The sequence below is a fragment of the Hirundo rustica genome, chromosome 1 (genome assembly GCF_015227805.2).
Source record: "Hirundo rustica isolate bHirRus1 chromosome 1, bHirRus1.pri.v3, whole genome shotgun sequence".
Taxonomy (NCBI): domain Eukaryota; kingdom Metazoa; phylum Chordata; class Aves; order Passeriformes; family Hirundinidae; genus Hirundo; species Hirundo rustica.
In genome coordinates, this window is record NC_053450.1 from 151066709 (window position 1) to 151086766 (window position 20058).

Consider the following 20058-nt stretch of genomic DNA (forward strand, 5'->3'; position numbering starts at 1 on the left):
GGAGAAGCTGGGAAATGTGCTGGGGTTTGGCTGCCTCCCTCTGAGGTTTGAGCTCTCCAGTATCACACCAAATGTTCCTGCTACCTAAGAACAAATGAGTAGAAGCAAGGAGGACGGTGACATGATGACAGCTGTTCTGACATCACTTTCTTTGTGTCCCCAGCTGAGCTTATTCATGGATTCTGGGCTGCTCTCCTGCAGAGCCACATGTGACTCGGGAAAGGAAATTTGCGTCCCTTACGTGAGCATCCAAGCTGATGAGACAGACTCAAACAACACTTCCACTTCGCGCTAATGATCCCTTGGGCTCCCTGGCTTCTTCTGGACCCTCAAACTCTCCAGCCCTTGCTGCCAGTATTTCCCAGCTCTCATTATGGCTCCTGCAGCTTTCTGATCAATATTCCTCCTCCCCGGTGCCCCACGAGCCCCTTTGCTCGCCGCTTGGCAGATTTTGTTGAGGCATGACTTTAAAGAGTTAAGATTTTAGCTAAGGGTTAGAAGAAATTTATATTGATCAAGATGTAAGTTAGATTAGTAAATGGTAGGTTAATGATTATTAGATGCCCAAGCTAGAGCTAACTGTTGTATTATGAGCTTGTTTATAGAAAGAGTGGAGTAAGTGAACCGTCATAAGAACAGATTGAAACCACTAAGAACAATGGCCAGCACCTGGACTTGGTATCAATCAATCACGAAGCAGGGGACCTTGGACAGTCCTAGAGGGTCACAGAGACCTGATGAAGACTCTCCTGACTTCATCCTTTGAGACCACTGACCCAATTCGAGACCACCGACCCAATTCAAGAGAAGAACTGCGCACGCGTGAAGGACTGATAACCTCATTTTAATACAGAGCGGGAATGGGAGGTGCTGGGGTTATGCATATGTATTGTATGTAAGATCTTGGAAAATAAATAGAGAGCAAAGAGCCTTGTTCGGGGCGGCCACGCCTTTCGGAGATGACTCCCGTGCCGCCCGCCGGTGAATAAACATACCACTTTCTAACTTTAAAGGGTTAGAGGGTCTTTGTCCGTGACTATATCGGTTTTCAATGACTCATTGTCTGTCCTGACGATGACTGTTCCTGACGTGCCTATTCCTGCCTGTTTATCTGCTGGCCCTCTCAGCTGATGTAACCAAAACACAAATGCATATTTCCAGAATGTTGGGAGCTGCTGGAAGAGCAGATAAGGTGAACAGCAGCATCCAGGACATGAGCATTGGGGTCCAGAGAGAGCGGAGGAAAAGGAGCATTCATGTAAGGCTTGGAAAAACCTGAACTCTCTTCAGATCTCCTATGGCTTCCCTGCTCCTTGCAAAAAGCTGTTTTTCCGCAGGTTTCAGATAGTTGCATCTTATCCTTTCTTCCTTTCAATGTGCAAGAAGTGGAACTGATGCACTCCAAGGAGAGTATGTGCTTAGAGGCAGAAGTTCAACATATAAAGCTTGAGGAAACTGCAGACCTCTACTGTGGTTCGAAAATTAAAAATCTAAACTCTGAATGTTGTAATTTGGGCTGTCATACCTTCTTCCCAAACCTGCTTTAATTTCCAGCAAGCAGATATAACCTAGTTAGATTTGCAATTAGAAGGTACACAATATTTGAAAATTCCACTTCATTTATATTAATTATTAGATGCAATACAAATACTACATTTTCCTCCAAGGAGATTAACCTTTATTCACACAGTGGATGTCTACAGTGGCCCTCATGAGTAAGTCATGTTTGTTATTAAATGCAAAAATAATTACTCAATTCAGGGCAGCAAGTCTTGCTGGAACCCTCGAGTTAAGCATTTCTCTAGGGACAGACAGTAAAAACCACAAAAATGGGCCTTTGGTATTCTAGATTTGTACATCATTTGAAAAGAAAATAAGGAGATAGCTGGAAAAGGGCTATCATATGCCATCAGAATTCCATTTTCATTTATTTTTCGACAAAGATAATCTGAATTAAAGAGGCCTTGTACTTTTTGGGGTAAAACAACCCTTCACCATGCTTTAAAAAGTTTTGTAAAACTTGAAATTCCCTGGTTTAATGCTTCCTGTCTTTTAAAAGCATTGGAGTTTTGATGTATCTTCCCTCAGTGACAGCCCTATCATGTCAGGCAGAAACACAAATCTCCATCTGAAGACCACCTTTGACCATCCTAATATGCTTTGGCTGCCTGAGCTCTTGAAATGTAAAATTGTAATCCACTTTTACCCAGGCCTGTAAGATGGTATTTTACTATTACTTCTGGTTTTACCACAAGAGACAACGATCGTTTTCTGTACCCATTTCATTTAAACAAAGAGAAAATCTAACATTACCATAAGCCTCTTTCAAGCCCAGTCGTGGTCTGCTGAGAAATTTGCAGTGATGGAGAAGCATCAGGATTGAGTGAGACAGGACTTTATGGATACTCCCACACTAATAAATTAAATGTGCTCAGGGATATTTTCTGGCACTGAGGGCAAGCACAAAAGATCATCTTGACCCGTGTTTTTAAATTTCTTCATACTCTGCACTGACCACAGTATTCCAGCTGCAGCCCCCATACAGCTGGCCAGTTGATGGATTCCCACAGGGTGGGCAACCAGTTCTCCTTTGCAGGTGGCCACGCAGACTCACTCTTATGTTCCTCAATTAGAGATTGTGGTGCTCTATTAGTGACACTCAATAATTAACTCTAGAAAAGGGTTTATGCAGAAGCAAAGCCTCCATGTTGAAGACCATGCAATCCAAATATCAGCCCTGTCTCACACATTTACACACTACACATTACAGCTGCCTCTTTTGTGTTTTTTTGATCTGTTTTCTTGAGTCTAATCATTGAACTAAAGGCAACTTTAGCAAACAAAGCCAAAAAAAAAAAGTATTAGATAGACATGTGGGACCTAGTGACACCTTATATTGCTTAGGGTCTGTTATTTAGGGAAGTGATTCAGGGCAGGGAATTGCTGTGAATTTCTTCTCATAGATTAAGCTTCACATAAAGCTGTAGTCATTTCTCTTCACCCAAACAATCCTCCCAATCCCAAATCTCTCTTGCACATCTGTCAGGCCAGGATCTGTGCTAAATGACCCTTCATCTTTCTTGCCTTTCTCCTCTTTCTAGGCCATTATTCCCATCCAGGGGGCATTAGTAGTGCCCAGGACAATGTTCTCATGGTCAGGAGGGAGACTCTTGTAAAAGAACAGGATGAAGTGGAGGCACTAAGAAGTTCTGCATTGCTCCCATTCATAGAATCATCTCCTGCTTTGGGTTGGAAGGGACCTTAAAAATCACCTATTTTCAACCCCTCTGCCATGGGCACAGAACCTTCCACCAGACCAGGTTGCTCAAAACCCTGTAACTTGTTTATTCTTTCTTGCCTGGCTGCAGAACCATGTGACTGTCAGAAGAGCTCTGGTAACACACTTTATCAACAGACTTCATCTGTTCAAGAGGGAAATGGTGGTGAATGACTCGTAATGAGGTTCTGTTGACGTCTGACCAGTTTGAGAATCCACTGATTCTAACCTGACAGAGGTTTGGTGAGACTCCCAGAGCACCTCTGTCCTACATGGACTTGTAGGAAAGGCATGTAGGCAGGCACAAATCTCTTCCACCAAAGAATGTGACATTTCCATGTTTCTACCCAACTCATGGGGCAACTTATAACAAAAAAAACATTCATAAAGGCTTCCTGAGATGTGGAAGCAGAATATAAAGACAGATTTCAGGCACATTTGACTTCTTCTGAGAAAAGTTTCCACTGGGTTTAACCAAAGTGGTCACTTCAAATCTCATCCAAACCCTGCTGAGCAGCTCTGCTGCCAGGCACTGGAATTACCATAGGAAAACACAGGACCAGAAGGTCCTCTTGGGTCAGCATATCAAGCCACATGGGGATTTCTATAGCTGAGTTTGCCTCCTAGGACAGCAGGGACAGAAATAAATAGTTTTAGGGGCTATTTAGCCTGAGAGATTTAGATTTTTTGGGTGGTAAGATATTTTATGACTTCACAGACTCCATTAACCAGATTTGACTATAAAGGCACCTTCATGTAATTATTTCAGATGTAGATGCTCACAGTGACTAATACATATACTCTCAAACATTTTCTCTTGGTAAGCTATAACATAAATATTTAAACAGGGCTGAGTGCATGACCTTACACTTTGTATTTCATAATTCCATGCATCATGCATTAATTCAATAACGGTTATGCAATCCTGCCTACGGGATAGTCTGATACCCTAGAAATTGGTGGTGCTTTCTACCTTTGTGTTCTCAGAAAATGTCATCAGTATTTTCCCAGGTGAATGGACAGCAGGGAAAAAAAATAGGCTAGGACTGATCCTAAAGGAGGAATTCCGTTCTTATATTTTGCTTTTAAGGAAAATTCTTAAGGTGCCACTTCCCTGGCCACAGACCCTGCATGTTTACATGCCTGTGACTCCAGTAATGCAAAATCCGCTGTGGAGATGCAGCAGTGATGGACTGGGGAACAGGGGTGGATGTGCCATGGATGTACTGGGATGTGTGAATGGGACAGAGGTGAGAGAGCAGCAGGCCAGAACTCAGCCCCCAGGGCCAGTTAATGCCCTGCAGCTCTGTGTATTGAACACTAAGAGATGCTTTTTGGGTCATGCACAGCCCAGCTGGAGCAGGAGCAGAGAGAGTGAGTGCACTACAACTTCCTAAAAGCTGGTTGTAGTCAGGTGGGGTTGGTCTCTTTCTCCAGGCAGCAACTGACAGAAAGAGAGGACACAGTCTCAGGCTGCATCAAGGGAACTACACGCTGGATATTAGGAAAAAAGCTTTTCATGGAAAGAGTGATAAAGTATTGGAATGGCCTGCCTGGGGAGGCGGTGGAGTCACCATCACTGGATGTGTTTAAAGAAAGACTGGATGTGGCACTGGGTGCCAAGGCTTAGTTGAGGTGTTAGGGCTGGGTTGGACTCAATGGTCTTGAAGGTCTCTTCCAACCGAGACATTCTGTGAATTCTGTGTGAATTCTATGAACTACTGCAGCACGTCAAGCTGTCCTTTTCTTGGTGGCACTTCAGGAGATGCTGGCAGGAGCCATCTTTCATCCTGGTGGGCACTGGAAGGTAAGAGTGTAGCTTGGCCAGCATGCATCACGCACGCCCAGCGAGGCTGGGACATTGTTCTGCCCATGATGGAAGTGTCACTTTTATTGCCCAGCACACACAGCTGTCCCCTGGGAAGTGGCTGGTGTCACAATGGCTCTCACACCAGCTGACCTGCCAGAGCAGGGGGCACCAGGACCTGCTTCGTGACCCTAATTCCCTTACATCATCTTAATAATTCCTGTCCTTGGTGGTTTTCCTTGTTCCCTTCAGTAACAGAAATAGATGTTAAAAATACGTTAAGCCCGTTTGAAAACTTAACAAAAAGCATAATTATTCACTTTGTTATTTCAGAAGCTCTCTCTTGAAAGGAGGAAGAAATTCATATGGTCTGTCTGGTTTGGCTCTACCATCTAAAGCAGCATCAATGACTCTAAATGCCAGCTGGCAAGAGCAGTTCAACTTTATTGTGCAAAAGGCAGTTACACAGCACGTAGTTCTCCAACTATATTGTAAAGTTTAGATCCTTGAAGATGATTCACTCATCAGCTGACCAGCCTTAAATATAGTTTCATGTGGCATTGCACACAAATTGTCCAAGACATTTTCAGGAAATATGAATACAACCCAAAGAATAAAGATATATTAAAATTCCTTTCAACAACTGGACTGCTCTATAACATGATGTTGCCCAGGGCAGTTACTAAGTTTCCTGGCTTTTCTTCCACCATTCCTCTGAATTTATGTTAGTGACGCTGGGTAAGAGCTGCAAACCAAACCACTGAACATACCACAGAACTGCAGTGGTTGTAACCATTTCAACACCAGTTTGCAGACTTTACAGGAGTTCAAGAGCAAGTTTGCTCCATAATCCTCAGCCTTGCAGTTGGGAAAGTGACCACAGACATCACCATAAGGCAGATGTGACAGATACAAGTATTTCATTTAGATGCATGTACAGATATGCTACACCAAGACTTTCTCCGTGCCTCCAGACACTATGGAAGTATTTTGAGTCCAAATGAGATAAAACCTCAGGATAATACTCTTTATCAGAACTGGCTCTTGAAACTCAGAGGAGGAAAAAGGATCTCAGCAAGTTAAGTGGGACTTTGGTGGCAGATGTCAATGGAGTTACAGGCAAAAGTTTTTGCACATGAGCATTTTTATTTCATTTTTATTTGAAAGGGCTCGTGGTGCTTTTTAGCCACCAGAACTTTTGTCTCTGATGATGCTATGCAAGTAAGTGAGTTGGTGAGTTCAACCCACTTGTACTGAAGAAAGCAACAATTTTGCTGATGTCAGAGGTGTAAGATGACCTCCTCTCTACCTGCTATCAACAACATGAAATCTCCATATTGGCACTGGATGAGTCTCATGATTCAGAATATGTGGCTCTTTTCACCACCTTCATCACCAATAAATAATTTCCTTTTTTTTTTCTATGAGTGACCAAACACAAGAATCATTCCTCTTTATCAGTCTTTGCCACATCCTTACAGAACTGTTGGCTGAAAAGAGCAAAGCTAACAATTTTTTCTTTCAACTGACCAATAACTTCAGCTTACCCATGCTGACAGAGTTTTTCAATATCTGGTTTTACATCTGGGACAGTCTTTTTTTGAGCACTGAAGGTTAAATATACGTAGATAATGTTAATGCAGTCTCTGCTGAGCCAGATTTCATATTTAACAGAATTTATGCACACTGATGAGTGTTAATATCTAAGGGTATCAGATGTTGCTAATTCACATCTTTTAATAATCCATGAACATTTCAAATGTTAACATTTCCCCCAGAATTTAACACATATTTTTCCAGCTTTCATCATCATACACAGAACACATTGCTTAATGTCAGGGGGAGATCAATTTTCTAGATCTCAGGCTTAACTCTCCTAAAAGGTATAATAAATGATGTTTTTTCCTTAATAAAGAAAGTAATATTTTGCCCCAGCTCATCTAATCAAATTTAATTCCAAGGAAAATTTATAGAAAGGGTAAATCATAGAAAAAAACATAAACAATTTCCCATTTCCTGAGTAATCACAGTTTAATCTTTTGACTTTTTTTATTTAAAAAAAAAAAAAAAAAAAGTAAAAAAGATACCTTGTTCTTGCAATCAACATTTTCAGTGCAAAAATAACAGTTAAAATTTAGGTTAATGTAAACAAAGCAACACACTTTGTTTTTCTACAAGCTCTTTCAAGAACTTTTCTAACCCAGCAGCCAAGAACCTAAACATTGGGTACTTAAAAGCAAAACAACCACTAAAAGCAATTGGTAGCAAAACCCAGCTTCTTCTTTTTTTTTTTTTTTTTTTTTTTTTTTTTTTTTTTTTTTTTTTTGACAGCAGCATCTACTATTAAACAACTCACTACATAAACAGTAAGGCCATTAGAGCCACAATATCAAAGTTGCTCTGTAAGCTGAACAGGCAAAACATTTCCACAATGACTGAAAGCCAGCAAAGCGCTCCTTAAGATGTCAACAGGGAAATATAATTCAGTCTTAATAGGTTCAGAGCTTATGTAAGCCATGCTTATGGGATAGCCTATTAAAAAACGAGGAAGTGAGCCAGTGACATTACTGTAAACAAAACCTTCCTAAAACATGCAGACTAAAGACATTCCAAACTTCGCTCAAAGACACTGTGCCGTGTGTTCTGGGCCAGAAGTGAAGGGCAACAGAAATATCCCAAAACAGGGATAGTTGAGGTGATACTCACACCTGTACACAAAAGAGATCAGGAATGCCATCAGCCCCATGAACGGCCTAAGAAATAAAATCATTGTGACTAACCTGTGTGCCTTTCCTATAGTAAAACATCTGCTCTTCTGAAAAAACCCAGCAGGCCCTCATTCCCAACTAGTCAACTAGTAATGCAGCTTTGTGTTTGGGATAGGAGCAAATTTCTCTTGGTGACAACTCGGGTTCAGTGGATTAAAATCATGAAGCAACGTGAGATTTGCTGTTTCTGGATTAAAAATTGGTACATTTGCACAGGCGCACCAGACAAGGATGAAAAAAAGCAAAACCATCTCAAGAACTCACCACCAGGTTTCCTATCACCATGACCAACAAGAAGACGAGAAGGCACAGTGGCTGCCCAGCTACTTCCATACAGTCCCACATGGTCTCGATCCACTCTCCACACAAAATTCGGAAGATGATGAGGAACGAGTGGAAGAAGTCGTTCATGTGCCACCGTGGCAGATTGCCAGTCGTGCTTATCTTCTTCACATTGTCCAAGTAGCTTTTCCCAAAAAGCTGCATTCCCACCACGGCGAAAATGAAGACGATGATGGCCAGCACGAGGGTGAGGTTCCCGAGGGCACCCACTGAGTTGCCAATGATTTTAATGAGTGTGTTTAAGGTCGGCCAGGACTTTGCCAGCTTGAAGACTCGCAGCTGTGAACAGAACGTAAACAACAGTGTCAGCTCGCAGGAGCATCAGCCATTTCAGCCAATGAATTATTAAAGTGAGTAAAACGTGAAAGATGTTAAATGCCGCAGTGTGCGTGGTACAAGGTGATTTTAGCCACACTTCCTGTTAACCTCATTACTTCTATTAATAAAACATCAGTTGGGCTTCTCAGATGAGAATTAAGTTTCCTTGAGCTATGCTTTGCCTGGTTAGATAGACATGGTTTTAATGGCACATTCCCCCATTGGTGGGGAAAGCATGGAAAGATGAAATTTATTTCTTAGTATTTTCTTTTGTGTTGCTTTTCCTCCTCAAAATAAACAGCCTGGCAGGCATCTGGAGAGAGGGATTTCAGGTTTGGTCCCACAGCGAGAGAAGGAATTCCTCTGTGCTTCAGAGCAAGCCTCAGTCAGATGTCATTAGCTGTTAGCTCCCAGGGTGAAAATCGCTTCTGTGCCGAGGATCAAGCAGTCTGTGCACAGCCCACGACCCACTTAAGACCTATTTTAAGGATGTAAATGGTGCCTAGCCCTTGTACTGTGTTTTCAGCTGAAGCTTTAAATTAAGGCCTATTGAAGCAGGATTGCTCCAAAAACTGAAGGGAGACACTCAGGACAATGATGGGAAATCTATGCTTTTGAGCAATTCAGAGAATTTTTTTGGGGGGGGGGGAAAAATCAACAACTTTTCTTCTGGTAAACGTAACCACAAGGGCTTATTTTCCAGATCTTTAAAATTTTGAAGAAATAACATGGCCAGAACAATTAGCATGCACATCTTGGTACATGAAGTGCAACACAAATGTCAAGCTGGAAAGAAAAGTACTTTTCTGTTCCAGCATTTTGCCAATCTCTCATTAATGGAACACCACTGCCCCTGCTTAACAAAGGAGCTGACAGCTAAGGAGTTCCTGTGAAAGGCAGATGCTATGTTATGCTGATCAGTTCTAGAAAAAAAAGAGAAAATCTCTCTCTCTGAATAATTCAAAGATATTTTCTTTTGACAACATCTAAAAGAACGGTGGCATGCTTATAACATAATTTAGGAATAACAGCTCCTAAAACAACAAGTTATCAGCTCTTGCATTTCTTGGGCTATCAATTTTCTACTGTCTGTGCTAGCAGGTGTACAGGTATAAAATGGCAGATCTTTATTACAAATTAGAATTCAAATATTTTAAGTGTGCCACAAGTACCTGGCACAGCTAAAAGGAATCAAATTATGTTCTCATTTACCCTGATGTAAATCTGGAACAATTCCATTTATCCCACAGTAATTAGTGTCACATACTGTTCACCAGTCTGCAGTAATTATAGGCAGATGCGTTTTTAAGAAAATATGTTGCATTCATGCCAGAGTTTATATGCAATAAAAAAAAAAAAAAAAAAAAAAAAAAAAAATAAAAAAAAAAAAAAAAGGTGGGTAAGAACAGAATAAGACCATTACCAGTCGAAAGGAGCGTAAAACAGAAAGGTTTCCCATGCTGGACAAACCCAATTCCATCAGACTTAGAATAACAATTATGCTGTCAAAAATATTCCAGCCCTGTTGGAAATAGTAGTAGGGGTCAAGGGCAATTACTTTGAAGATCATTTCTGCTGTAAAAATCCCAGTGAAGACCTGCAGAAAGAAAATATGAAGTCAAACCAACCTTTTAAGCACAACTCCTTGCTTGTGTTTTCCACTCACACAGGTGAACCCAGCAGAAAGACAGACACATTCTACAAACAAATGCTTGCTTTTTTTTTTTTGTGGCTGACTACTTAGCACTATTACAATTTTGTCTAGTCTTTTCACAACAGTATCTGATACTGCTGTAAACTTATAAGGACATCTGAATTCAGGATCTGGATTGGAACATACATTTCCATCTCCTTCCATCAGCTGAATAAGTACAGTGGTAAAAAAAAAAAAATGAAAAAAGGTATAATAAAGGTGCCTTTTATAAAGGTTAAATCTATTAATTTCAGTGGAGGAAGCTAAGTGAATGGAGAGTGTTAAGGGCTATTTGGGTTGCAGTGTATCTGGTGTATTATCCCTTTTTTATTTTGTTCTTATTATCAATAGAAGGGCAATGCACGCCTCCAGTTATTCTGAGGTTATTGCTGGCAGCAAAGATTATTAGAAACTCTAATTTGAGTATTGGTTTGTTTTGGTTTTTTGTTGTTGTTTTTTTTTATTATTATTATTTTTACAAATAGTCACAGCAATTTTCTTCTCATTACATCTTGGGAACACATTGGTTATTTATGACCCAGTTCAAATGTCATATAGTGGAGCTTCTAATTGGAACATTTTTCTTTAAAACAACATATAAATATTACCTATGAGGCAGAGGGAGCAGGGAAAGGAAGGCTGCTGACAGCAAATTCACTTGTAATAGATTCCTGCAAAGTATCCCAGAGAGTCAGATTTTGTCCTTTTGTATGTCCAGTTTAAGTAATGCATAGTGCAATGCTACAATCAACTTAAAATGACAAAATGTGGGCACCAAGTTTGTCATATACTGTTTTATTTTCTTTTCACATCCTATTACAAGCTGCCCAGAGCTTTGTGTCTCTGGAAAATTCTGGAATTTCTGAAATAGAAATAGATACATTTGCAGAAATGGATAATATCTGTAAAATTAAAATACTTGGTTTTCTATGAAGCAATCAACATTAATGCACTTTGTTGGTCAAAATAGAAGGGGAAATCCAGAGCTCATGTGTCACTAACATACAGTCAAGGAGAAATGTTTTCCTTCCAAGAAGTTGAATACTTGCTACATTAGCCCAGCAAAACTGATCAACTCTGAGCAACAGAGATGAGACACCCACTAAGACATGAAAGAGTAAAATCATACACTTATGATATTAAAGAATAAAAATAAATTATCGTAGCCTGAATTTGAGGAGTGTTAGGCTTTGCTCTGTAATGCTTCAGGAATTAATTATTCCAAGTGGCCACTTTACACAATTCCTTACGGAAAACACCTTCTGCTTCCCCTCAGGAAAATGATACCTTGGATTGCGGCAATGCCTTGGGACGGAGCAACTTTCCATCACCACCTCATACCAAGAACACAACATACAACCTGTCTCATATTTCTAATTAGCAAAGAACTTCTGAGTCACAGGGGTTAGAGATACCAAAGATTCCCACCACAGTGCTCAAATTTTTCCTGGGACAGAGAACAAGACGAAACTGGACGTCTGTGAAATTGTATCCAGGGGACTGCCTTAACAAAAACTACGAGACCACGCTGCACGCATTATGCAACCCTCTTGCTGGGAAAATGACTCAGGAGGATCACTTTCCTTGCCTGAATCATTTTAATCAATAGCCTTCTGAGAAGGAAATGTCACAGCAAGACAGCAAAATGTCTGAGCCTTCCTGAAGGCATCAGGAGTCCTGTGCGTGTGTGCGCGTAGCAGCCACAAATCTCACACGGCACCTGGTCCACTGCGCCTGCACGAGGGGCTGGGTGTTTCAGATGATAAAGGCTGGAAAGAAAACAAGTAGCTTAACATCCCACTGGTGCTAAATATCACACTGCTGATGTGGAGCACTTTGTCTTAAAAAAACCCCCAACAAACCCTTTTACCTGTCATTTCCGCCATTTAGGCTTTAATGTTGTATAATGGTACCTCAGCTTCTAAAGGAAAACAGAAATTGAGGGAGTCTTGCTCTCTCCACTCATTTTTAAGTGGTGGGACTGCGTGTGCAGATGAACTCTGTACACGTGCTCAGCTGGCCTGATCACATTTGAAAATATTCACTCCTGTAAAGGATGAACTAAAGGGGCCTGAAAGTAGCAGGTGCTGAATGAAGTAGACGGGCAATCACAGCGGGAGAGCCCCAATGACTGGCAGATCCAGAGAAAGAAAATCTATATTCCAATTCCATTCTTTCCTTTCTCTCAGGAACATTTTACATTTTCCCTGAGTGGGGAAAAAAAAAAAAAAAAAAAAAAAAAAAGCGCCGAAGACCTGCCCTCTTTAATATTTCCCCTGTTTAATGCTAGCATAATCACTCAAAGAGGGTTAGAAGACAGACAGACAGACAGCGTGGGGCAGAGGGGGGCTGGCAGTCTGCAGCTTAGGGGTTGCAGTCACCTGGCAGCCTGCCCCGGGGCTGGGACTCCCTTCCCTTTCACAGGGAATCGCAAAAAATGTCAATTTTCATTGCGAATGACTTTGCAAAATCTTCCACAAAATGGAGTCACCTTTCTCTGACCTGCTCTGCTCACAATTAATCCAGTTATGCGGGGGTTTAGTAAAGCTGGCGAGGGTGAGCTGGGACAGTCTGGGCTCTCACAGACCCAAGCTGGGATCTCAGGAGAAGGGGACCCCCGAGCCATCAGCCTGCTACAAAAAATAGAGGCGGGCTGTTTTGCTTACTTTACACCTTAGCACAAAGAAGAAAAATAGCTCTAGGCAGTGCTAAAAAACTCAGAGCGAGATTTTTCTTCTTTTTTGGCAAAATTTTGCAAAATTTCCTATGTAAAATTCCTTCCTCTAGGGGGAAAAAAAAAAAAAAAAAGTGTCTTTCATATAAAATTTCTCTGTCTGCAAAGTTCCTGTCTCTACTGATTGTTTAATTCCCTGATGGCACCTGGCACAGCCCTGCTCAGCCCTGGCAGGTCTGCAGGAGCTGTGTTGGCAGGAGGGATGCCAAGGGCTAAAGTTTCACTGCCTGTGGTCTGCAAAGGGGGAAGCTGATCTGCCAAAAGCAGAGTGAGGAGCAGACACCTTGACTATCCCAAGTGCCAGAGAGGGAAGTGGCAGCCTGGCCACCTGCTTCGATGGATGCAAAGGAATTTTTTCAAGTCATCTTAGAAGGCAACAAATTGTTGAGCAACAAGAAGGAATGCTGGCTGCAAAGGGAAGCTGGATACTGCTCTGTAGGATGATTTCCAAGCAATCCTTATCTACTGCCTTCTGCAGAGGGCAAGAGCACGGGTTTGGAGCAAGAGAGACCTAAACAGATTTCTACTTAGCACAACAATGGAGGGAGATTTGCCAAGACACATCAGCTGAAAAGCTGGAGACAGGTCCCACAGCCGAGGGGAATAACCTCAACCTGCCCATGGAAGCCCAGAGCTAGAAATAACAAGGACTGGAGTAAAGAAAAAAAAAATCTATATGTGTTATATCCTATATTCTAGGACTGATACAAAATGCCTGGTTATTGCTACCACCCCCCCAAGCCTGCCAGCGTGGGGGTTTCTCACTAAAGGCAGGTCTCACAGCTGCAGTGTCTCTGTGTGCACCCACTGTGGCCAATGGCTACAAAAGTCACAGCCCTACAGGCCACTGGTCACCTTATCCAAAAGTAAGTGTCTCTACAACATCACACTAATGGGGCTTGGAACTGTCCATTACTCTCCATTGACTTTAAAAAGAGTCAAAGACAACTGGCACAGACAATCTCCTATGCTGTAAGTATCTGAAGTTAGGTGACATGAATCCAGCTTTGAGATACTGCAACCTTTGATTTTACATAAATGAAGGGCTTTTATAATCTCTGCTGCGAGCTCCTCCAGTGCAAACTTAGCAGCATCCACCGTCCAGATTCTCCAGATCACTTATATTCCTATAGGATATCTCTGCTGCTACCACTACATTTTAGGGGCAATCCCACCCTGCCATAGCTGGATGGCCTGTGCCTTTTCTAATTCAGCCTCTTCTACATTTAAAGGGATTCTAGACTATTTTTTAAGGCAGTATCACAAGGCAACTTTCAAACGTAACTCAGAGAAAGATGATTAAAGAAAAAGATTCCATTTTGTGGTAACTACAGAATTTTAGCGGCCCCCTGGGTCACAAATTTTATCACATTGCCCTTGGAAAGGCTTTTCTGCTGTCCCTGCAGCTTGACTATTGAGTGTCCCACCACTTTTCTTTGTAGAAGTGTGGCCTCTGCTTGCTTTGCATCTCTACACCCATCTGCTTTGACTTGCACATTAGGTTTCCCCTCAAATCATCATTTTCTCCATGTCCCCTCTGCCCCAGGGTTTTCATAGGACACAGCACAGGTAGAAGATGCACTTCCGGCACCTTGCAGCATAGATATCAAACCCTTGATCAAACACAGCTCCACTTCCCTCCAAGATTTTGCCTTGCTTTTTTTCTGTAAGTTTCTTTTTTAACATAAAAGTCACTATTAGTCACCAAGAACTGCTGCCTTATGGGTGCTTTACCAGAAATCTCAAATAAAGCTCATTAACCTTTCTCTTATCTCATTTCCTTAAGCAGATATCTATCAGGAACAGCCCAAAACCACGGCTTTAATGGTTACTAATAACATTAGAATATGTTAGCTTGATAAAAATAGACGCTTGTTCTTCATTCAGTTCTCTTCAGAAAGTGGTGGCTTCATGGACTTGCTTGAAAAGGCAAAGCAATGCTGGCAGTTTATCAAAATGGGACATTCCCAAACCACAACCAAAACTTTAAAAAGCAGGAAATCCACCCCTCAGGCGGCACTTCAAGTCCACACTGACTTACCAAATTGCCTATGTAGAGCATGTGGTCAAACTCCTTCGTCATCTTGTAATGCTCCAAGGCCATGAAGAGCGTGTTCAGCACAATGCAGAGGGTGATGGTGAGGTCAGTGAATGGGTCCATTACCACAAACTTGACAAATTTCTTGATTAAAAGCCAAAGCGGGCAGCAATCCCAAATGAGGAATTTAACAGCAAAGTGGTTCCAGCAGGGAGGACATTTCTGGTGCGATTCCTCAAGCTCTAAGTCACAAGCAGCAAAGTCACAGTCAATTCACACTGAGTTATATGACAAGAGAACACTTAAAATTACTCATAACACAGAGGAAGGCCCACAAATTACCCCAAAGTTTTCTCAAAGGTAAAAATATTCCTGTTTTAACAGGCTGGCAAATTACACACTTTGGGGTTTTAGCCAGTTGACCTGCACTTAGCAGACAGTGACCTGTTCTGAAAGTAAAAGCCTTTTAAAAGTGTCATAGGCAAAAAGTGAGAATCACACTAAATATGTGAGGTTTAGTATTACATACAGGCTTGGATTCTTACTCTGTTTTCCATTTTGCCAAGTTCAAATGAATAAGAATGCACTATCTTCATTGAACTTAGATTGGAATATATATTTTTCATTCGGTCACATTTTTAAAGAATCTTAAGTAATACCTTTTAAAGCAGGTAAGAGATGAAAGAGTTTAAATCCAATATTTAAAGCTGATTTAAGTACTTGAGAACCAGAATATCACTGGTTGTCAACAGTTTCTGTCCTTGCTGTGCAATCCAAAAGGGCATTAAATATCTGATTATTCTGAAAGGCCCAGAGAGAAAATCAGGGAGCACATAAGCCAGTTTCAAAACCCTACTAAAACTCCAATGTGCTTTTTAAAGGTGCTCTTAAAATATTGCCTGTAATACCACTTTTACAAGCTCATTTTACCTATGCACAAAAGAACTGAAGTAGCTTCAAAAGTATAATTTGTGTTAAATGGTGGAAAAGAGAAAAGCCAAAAAAGACAGTTAATGGCTAAATGACAATGATCAGCAGAATTGCTTAATGCCTTCCTTTTCTGATTCCTTTATGGGCATGGAATGCTGTATTATGGTTTTAGTCTATATAATTAGAAGCTGCACTGATAACAGGAAAACTTCAGCCAAGGCTGTTATTTCAATCAGCTCATAAACAGCCTCCTCTCCCAAGGCAGGAAGCATTTGGGACACGGGGAAATGGCCCCAAGCTGTGCCAGAGGAGCTTCAGACTGGATATTGGGAAAAAAAAAATCCCTCCAGTGAAAGAGTGATTAAGCACAGATGGAGTCACCATCCCTGAAGTGTTCAAAAACTGAGTGGACGTGGCACTTTGCAATGTGCTTTGGTGGGCACAGGCGGTATTCAGTCAGAGCTTGGACTTGCTCATCTTGGAGAAATTTTTCCTCAGATTCTCTGAGTCTTTATCCACTTTTCTCCAAATGACAACAGAACTGTGGTATCAGGTGTCTTCCATCAAGCTTCCAAAGTACCATATGGTGTCCTATCTACACAGGTTTTGCACACTCATCTACACTGCCAAATTGCTCCCAAGAAATGACTCTTTCCAGCCTCCAAAGAGAGAGGCTGGAGGAGGTTCTCTCCATTTGAGAACCACAGATTTCAATGCAAAATCCTATTTTTTTTTAAACTTGCCGCTGAAAGAAATAAAGGATTTAGGGCAGTCAATTCCTTAAGGATCTAATTTTCCATGTAAATCTAGAATACATAGAACTATATCCTTATTCTTCACAACATAGGTCCCTTTCGGTTCAGGTTGCTGCTAGAAGGCTTGGTTTCACCCTTTTAGCCTCAGCCACATGTTATTTCTCTGTTCTTTTGCCAGTTTTTGTGCTCTTGGACCTTCTGGGTGAGCTGGTTCTGCTTGTGGATCCAGCTGAAAACCAACCATACAAAGTGCAAGAACACAGCAAGGGAAGGAGGAAGATGTGACTGTCCTCGTTTAGAAGTTATGTGGCATTAAAATGATTTAAGTCAATTAAAAATCAATGTCCTTTCCCAGTAAATGTGATCTTTGGAAAACATAAGATACCTATTTTTTTTTTTTTTTTTAATATCTGCAAAAGAAAAAATATTAGCCTCTTCTCTTTTTTTCCGTTACTGTTAAAAAAAATGATCAGAAAAATACAACCAGCATTGTGTTGGAGATGTTTTTTCCTCTTATTTTTAAATTTAATAAGAAATAGGTCCTTTCTTGTCTGCAAGGCTTTGTCATGTCTGGAAAAAAATGGATAGTTGTTGACTACCCAAGAGCTAAGAGCAGAAACCAAGTAAGTAAAAAGGAAGGGATTTCTGGTCTGGCTGTTTCAGAGTTTTGCACAAATCTTACAGCCATGAATGTGGTTATATCCTGCAATATATTTTGTTCTGATCTGACATTCCTTGTTAACAAGTACTTAGTTTCAGTGACTAATCAAAGTCTGGGAGGTAGGAAACTTTGATAAGGATTTCTTCCAGATAGAATCACAGAATCATGTAGGTTGGAAAAGACCTCTGAGGTCACTGATTCCAGCTGTTATCCCTTGACTGCCAAGTCCACCACTAAACCACATCCCTGAGTGCCATGCCCTCTGAGTTATCCTAGCCTGGATGGTCTCTATTTCTGTGCTATAAAGGATGAGAAAAATACCATCAAGTAAACAAAAAGTGCAGAAGTCCAGGCCTTTTAGGCATTAACACATTACAAGAAAGCTAATTGGTCACAAAGCTAATTGCTAAAAACCCCACATAAAACAAATAAAACCTTTGCAGAGTACATTAAATACTGGAATACACCAAAGTGATTATTTCCTTATTAAGAACACAGCTCTTTATTCAAACACAAATATATCTTCTAGCCACAATGTTGCTGAATATAACCACGGGGAGGGTAGAAAACTGAGGAAGAGGAAAGGTTTTATGGTTTCACACTGGGCAATGTCCAGTTCCAGTCTGTAAGGCATCTCTTAGGTGAGTCCCTATCCATCAGACACACAGAGAATTAGGCTGCAGGAGAATCCAAAATTTCTCTTGCTACTGTGTTCTTGGCTGACATTTTTCTGTGTTCTGCAGTGTAGGAGACACGAGGAAGTGTAAGAAGCCCCTTCACGACAGAAATCAAATTATTGTGAATGTGGGGGTCTTGCTCTGGGTTGTCAATAAATTTCCAAGAGGAACATACAAAGTTCCTGCCTATTGAAACTCAGAGGAGGAAAATCCTGCAGCTTGTGAGAAGAGCAATGGAAAAATCTGTTGAGAAATATTTGCGAGGGTTGGAGCAGTCCTTTGAGCACCCTCAAATTTTTTGGTGGGACTCAAACACGAACTACACTGCAGCGTCCCTGTTGTGAGAGACTTGGAGATTTTAAGGCTTGCCTCCCCCACAATTTGGATGTTCTGCATGTGCCAGGCTTTCCATCAGCCCCAGAGAGATGAGGTACCAGCACATGCACAGTCAGTCATCCAAAACCAGGCTGGTGCTCTGCTACTCTAGTGAGCCCTGTGTAAATCTAACACTGCGACAGCACAAAATCTTAAACCTTACAGCTCCAATTCTGATTATATGGCATTTTCTCTGGATTTTTAAAAGTCCATGGGTAAGATAAGGGTTGTGTTGCCCCTGTTATAGGGGTTGCAATAACTATCCTTAGCACCGTCTTTCAAAACAATATCAGGGCATTTTGTGTCACTTTTTTCCTGCCTTTTAACGCTGACTGTGGCTTTGAGCTGGGGAACTGAGGACGTCTCTTACCTTCCAGGGCACTGGTGATGATGCTGACAGCACTCACTGCCCTCTGCCTCTGAAAGGGCTCATCTGAGTGGTCCACTGAGGGCCGGTGGGGCATTAAAAGCTGTTTCTTGCTTGCCTCGTCCGAGGGGGAGGTCTGTTTGAAGGAACACACTGGATCAGCACAGTAAAACCAAGGCAGATGCTGGGTAGAAACTTCAAAACTGCCTAAGCATTAATTTTGTCATCTGAAGAGTCTAAAGCTCACTGACTTCTGAGTTAAAGACATGCTGGTGGGGCACAGCTTTTTAAAAACGGCACTTTGAGCAATTTTGGGAAAATTTGCTCTGCCCTTCACCTTCATGTAAACTGTGGGTGAAAATAAAGGCACGCTTATGGTGCCAGAGGAATGGCAGTGCTGCTTTCCCATGCTCTTTGCTTGTGAAAGAAGGCCTGCTTAATTACATTAATTAATCCATTATTTCTGAAATGTGTTAACTATTTAATTATACATCTAGAAAAGAAAAAGGGTGGGGGTAACAGCTCCATTACAGACCTCTGGTATCATACAAAGCAAACTGATTCCCCAACACATGTTTTTCCTTGTTCTGAAACACTGCCAAATCTCAGCAACATATTGTCATGGTGGTGATCTTTGGTGTTATGGATTCTGAAGCTCAGTAATTAGAGAAGAGACTTAGCTTCTTTTTCTCAGGGAAAAATAAAAAAACCTAACCCTTGTTCTCATGTTTCTCAAGAAAAATGTAAAAAAAACCCCAAAGAAATCAGATACGAGAAAAACAGAACTCCCAAAGTGTCTTTGTTTAACGTCTCATTTTAAATTAGTTTTATGCTTTTTGTAGCCTTGGGTTTTTGAAGTCAGACAGAAATACAGTATAGCTGAAGACACACACTGCATGAAACACTTTATATTGTCAGCTCACAGGAGCAAGATGTTAAGGCTTTTATTATTACAAGCTCCCACTTCATATAGAGAACAAATCCCTCTTTGTTTACTCCTCCAGATCCCACACAGGTGGAAAGAAAAGTGGTTGAGGTGCAAGAACCTGGGAAAGCCAGGTTCGACATCGTCCTCTGTCACAGACCTCCTGGTTGAGACCCTTAGTTTCCCAAAAGAAATGTTTAACAGACCCTGCCTTGGTCTTCAATCATCCAGGCTGTGAGGTCTGAGACACTGTGTACCAAGACAGGTGTAGGCAGATGGATCCTGTTGGCTCTTGAGTTATAGCTCAAGGAAACAGGAAATGAGAAGAAACCCCTACAAAGATGAGAAGCTCTGGTTTATTCAGGTATCAGAGTAGCTGCTTTAGTTCCTC

At 41.3% G+C, this 20058-nt stretch overlaps 1 protein-coding gene across 3 annotated transcripts in view; it reads right to left on the minus strand.

Moving 5' to 3' along the window:
* LOC120764554 (sodium channel protein type 5 subunit alpha-like) overlaps window positions 1-20058 on the minus strand; it is a 215693-nt gene that overhangs the window by 86165 nt on the left and 109470 nt on the right. For all 3 annotated transcript variants that reach the window (XM_058419749.1, XM_058419748.1, XM_058419747.1), the window contains exons 13-16: window positions 18746-18878; window positions 14981-15219; window positions 9936-10109; window positions 8117-8473 (exon numbers count right to left, since the gene is read on the minus strand). In XM_058419749.1, the coding sequence (XP_058275732.1) occupies window positions 8117-8473; window positions 9936-10109; window positions 14981-15219; window positions 18746-18878 (903 nt within the window). The remainder of the gene's footprint in view (window positions 1-8116; window positions 8474-9935; window positions 10110-14980; window positions 15220-18745; window positions 18879-20058) is intronic.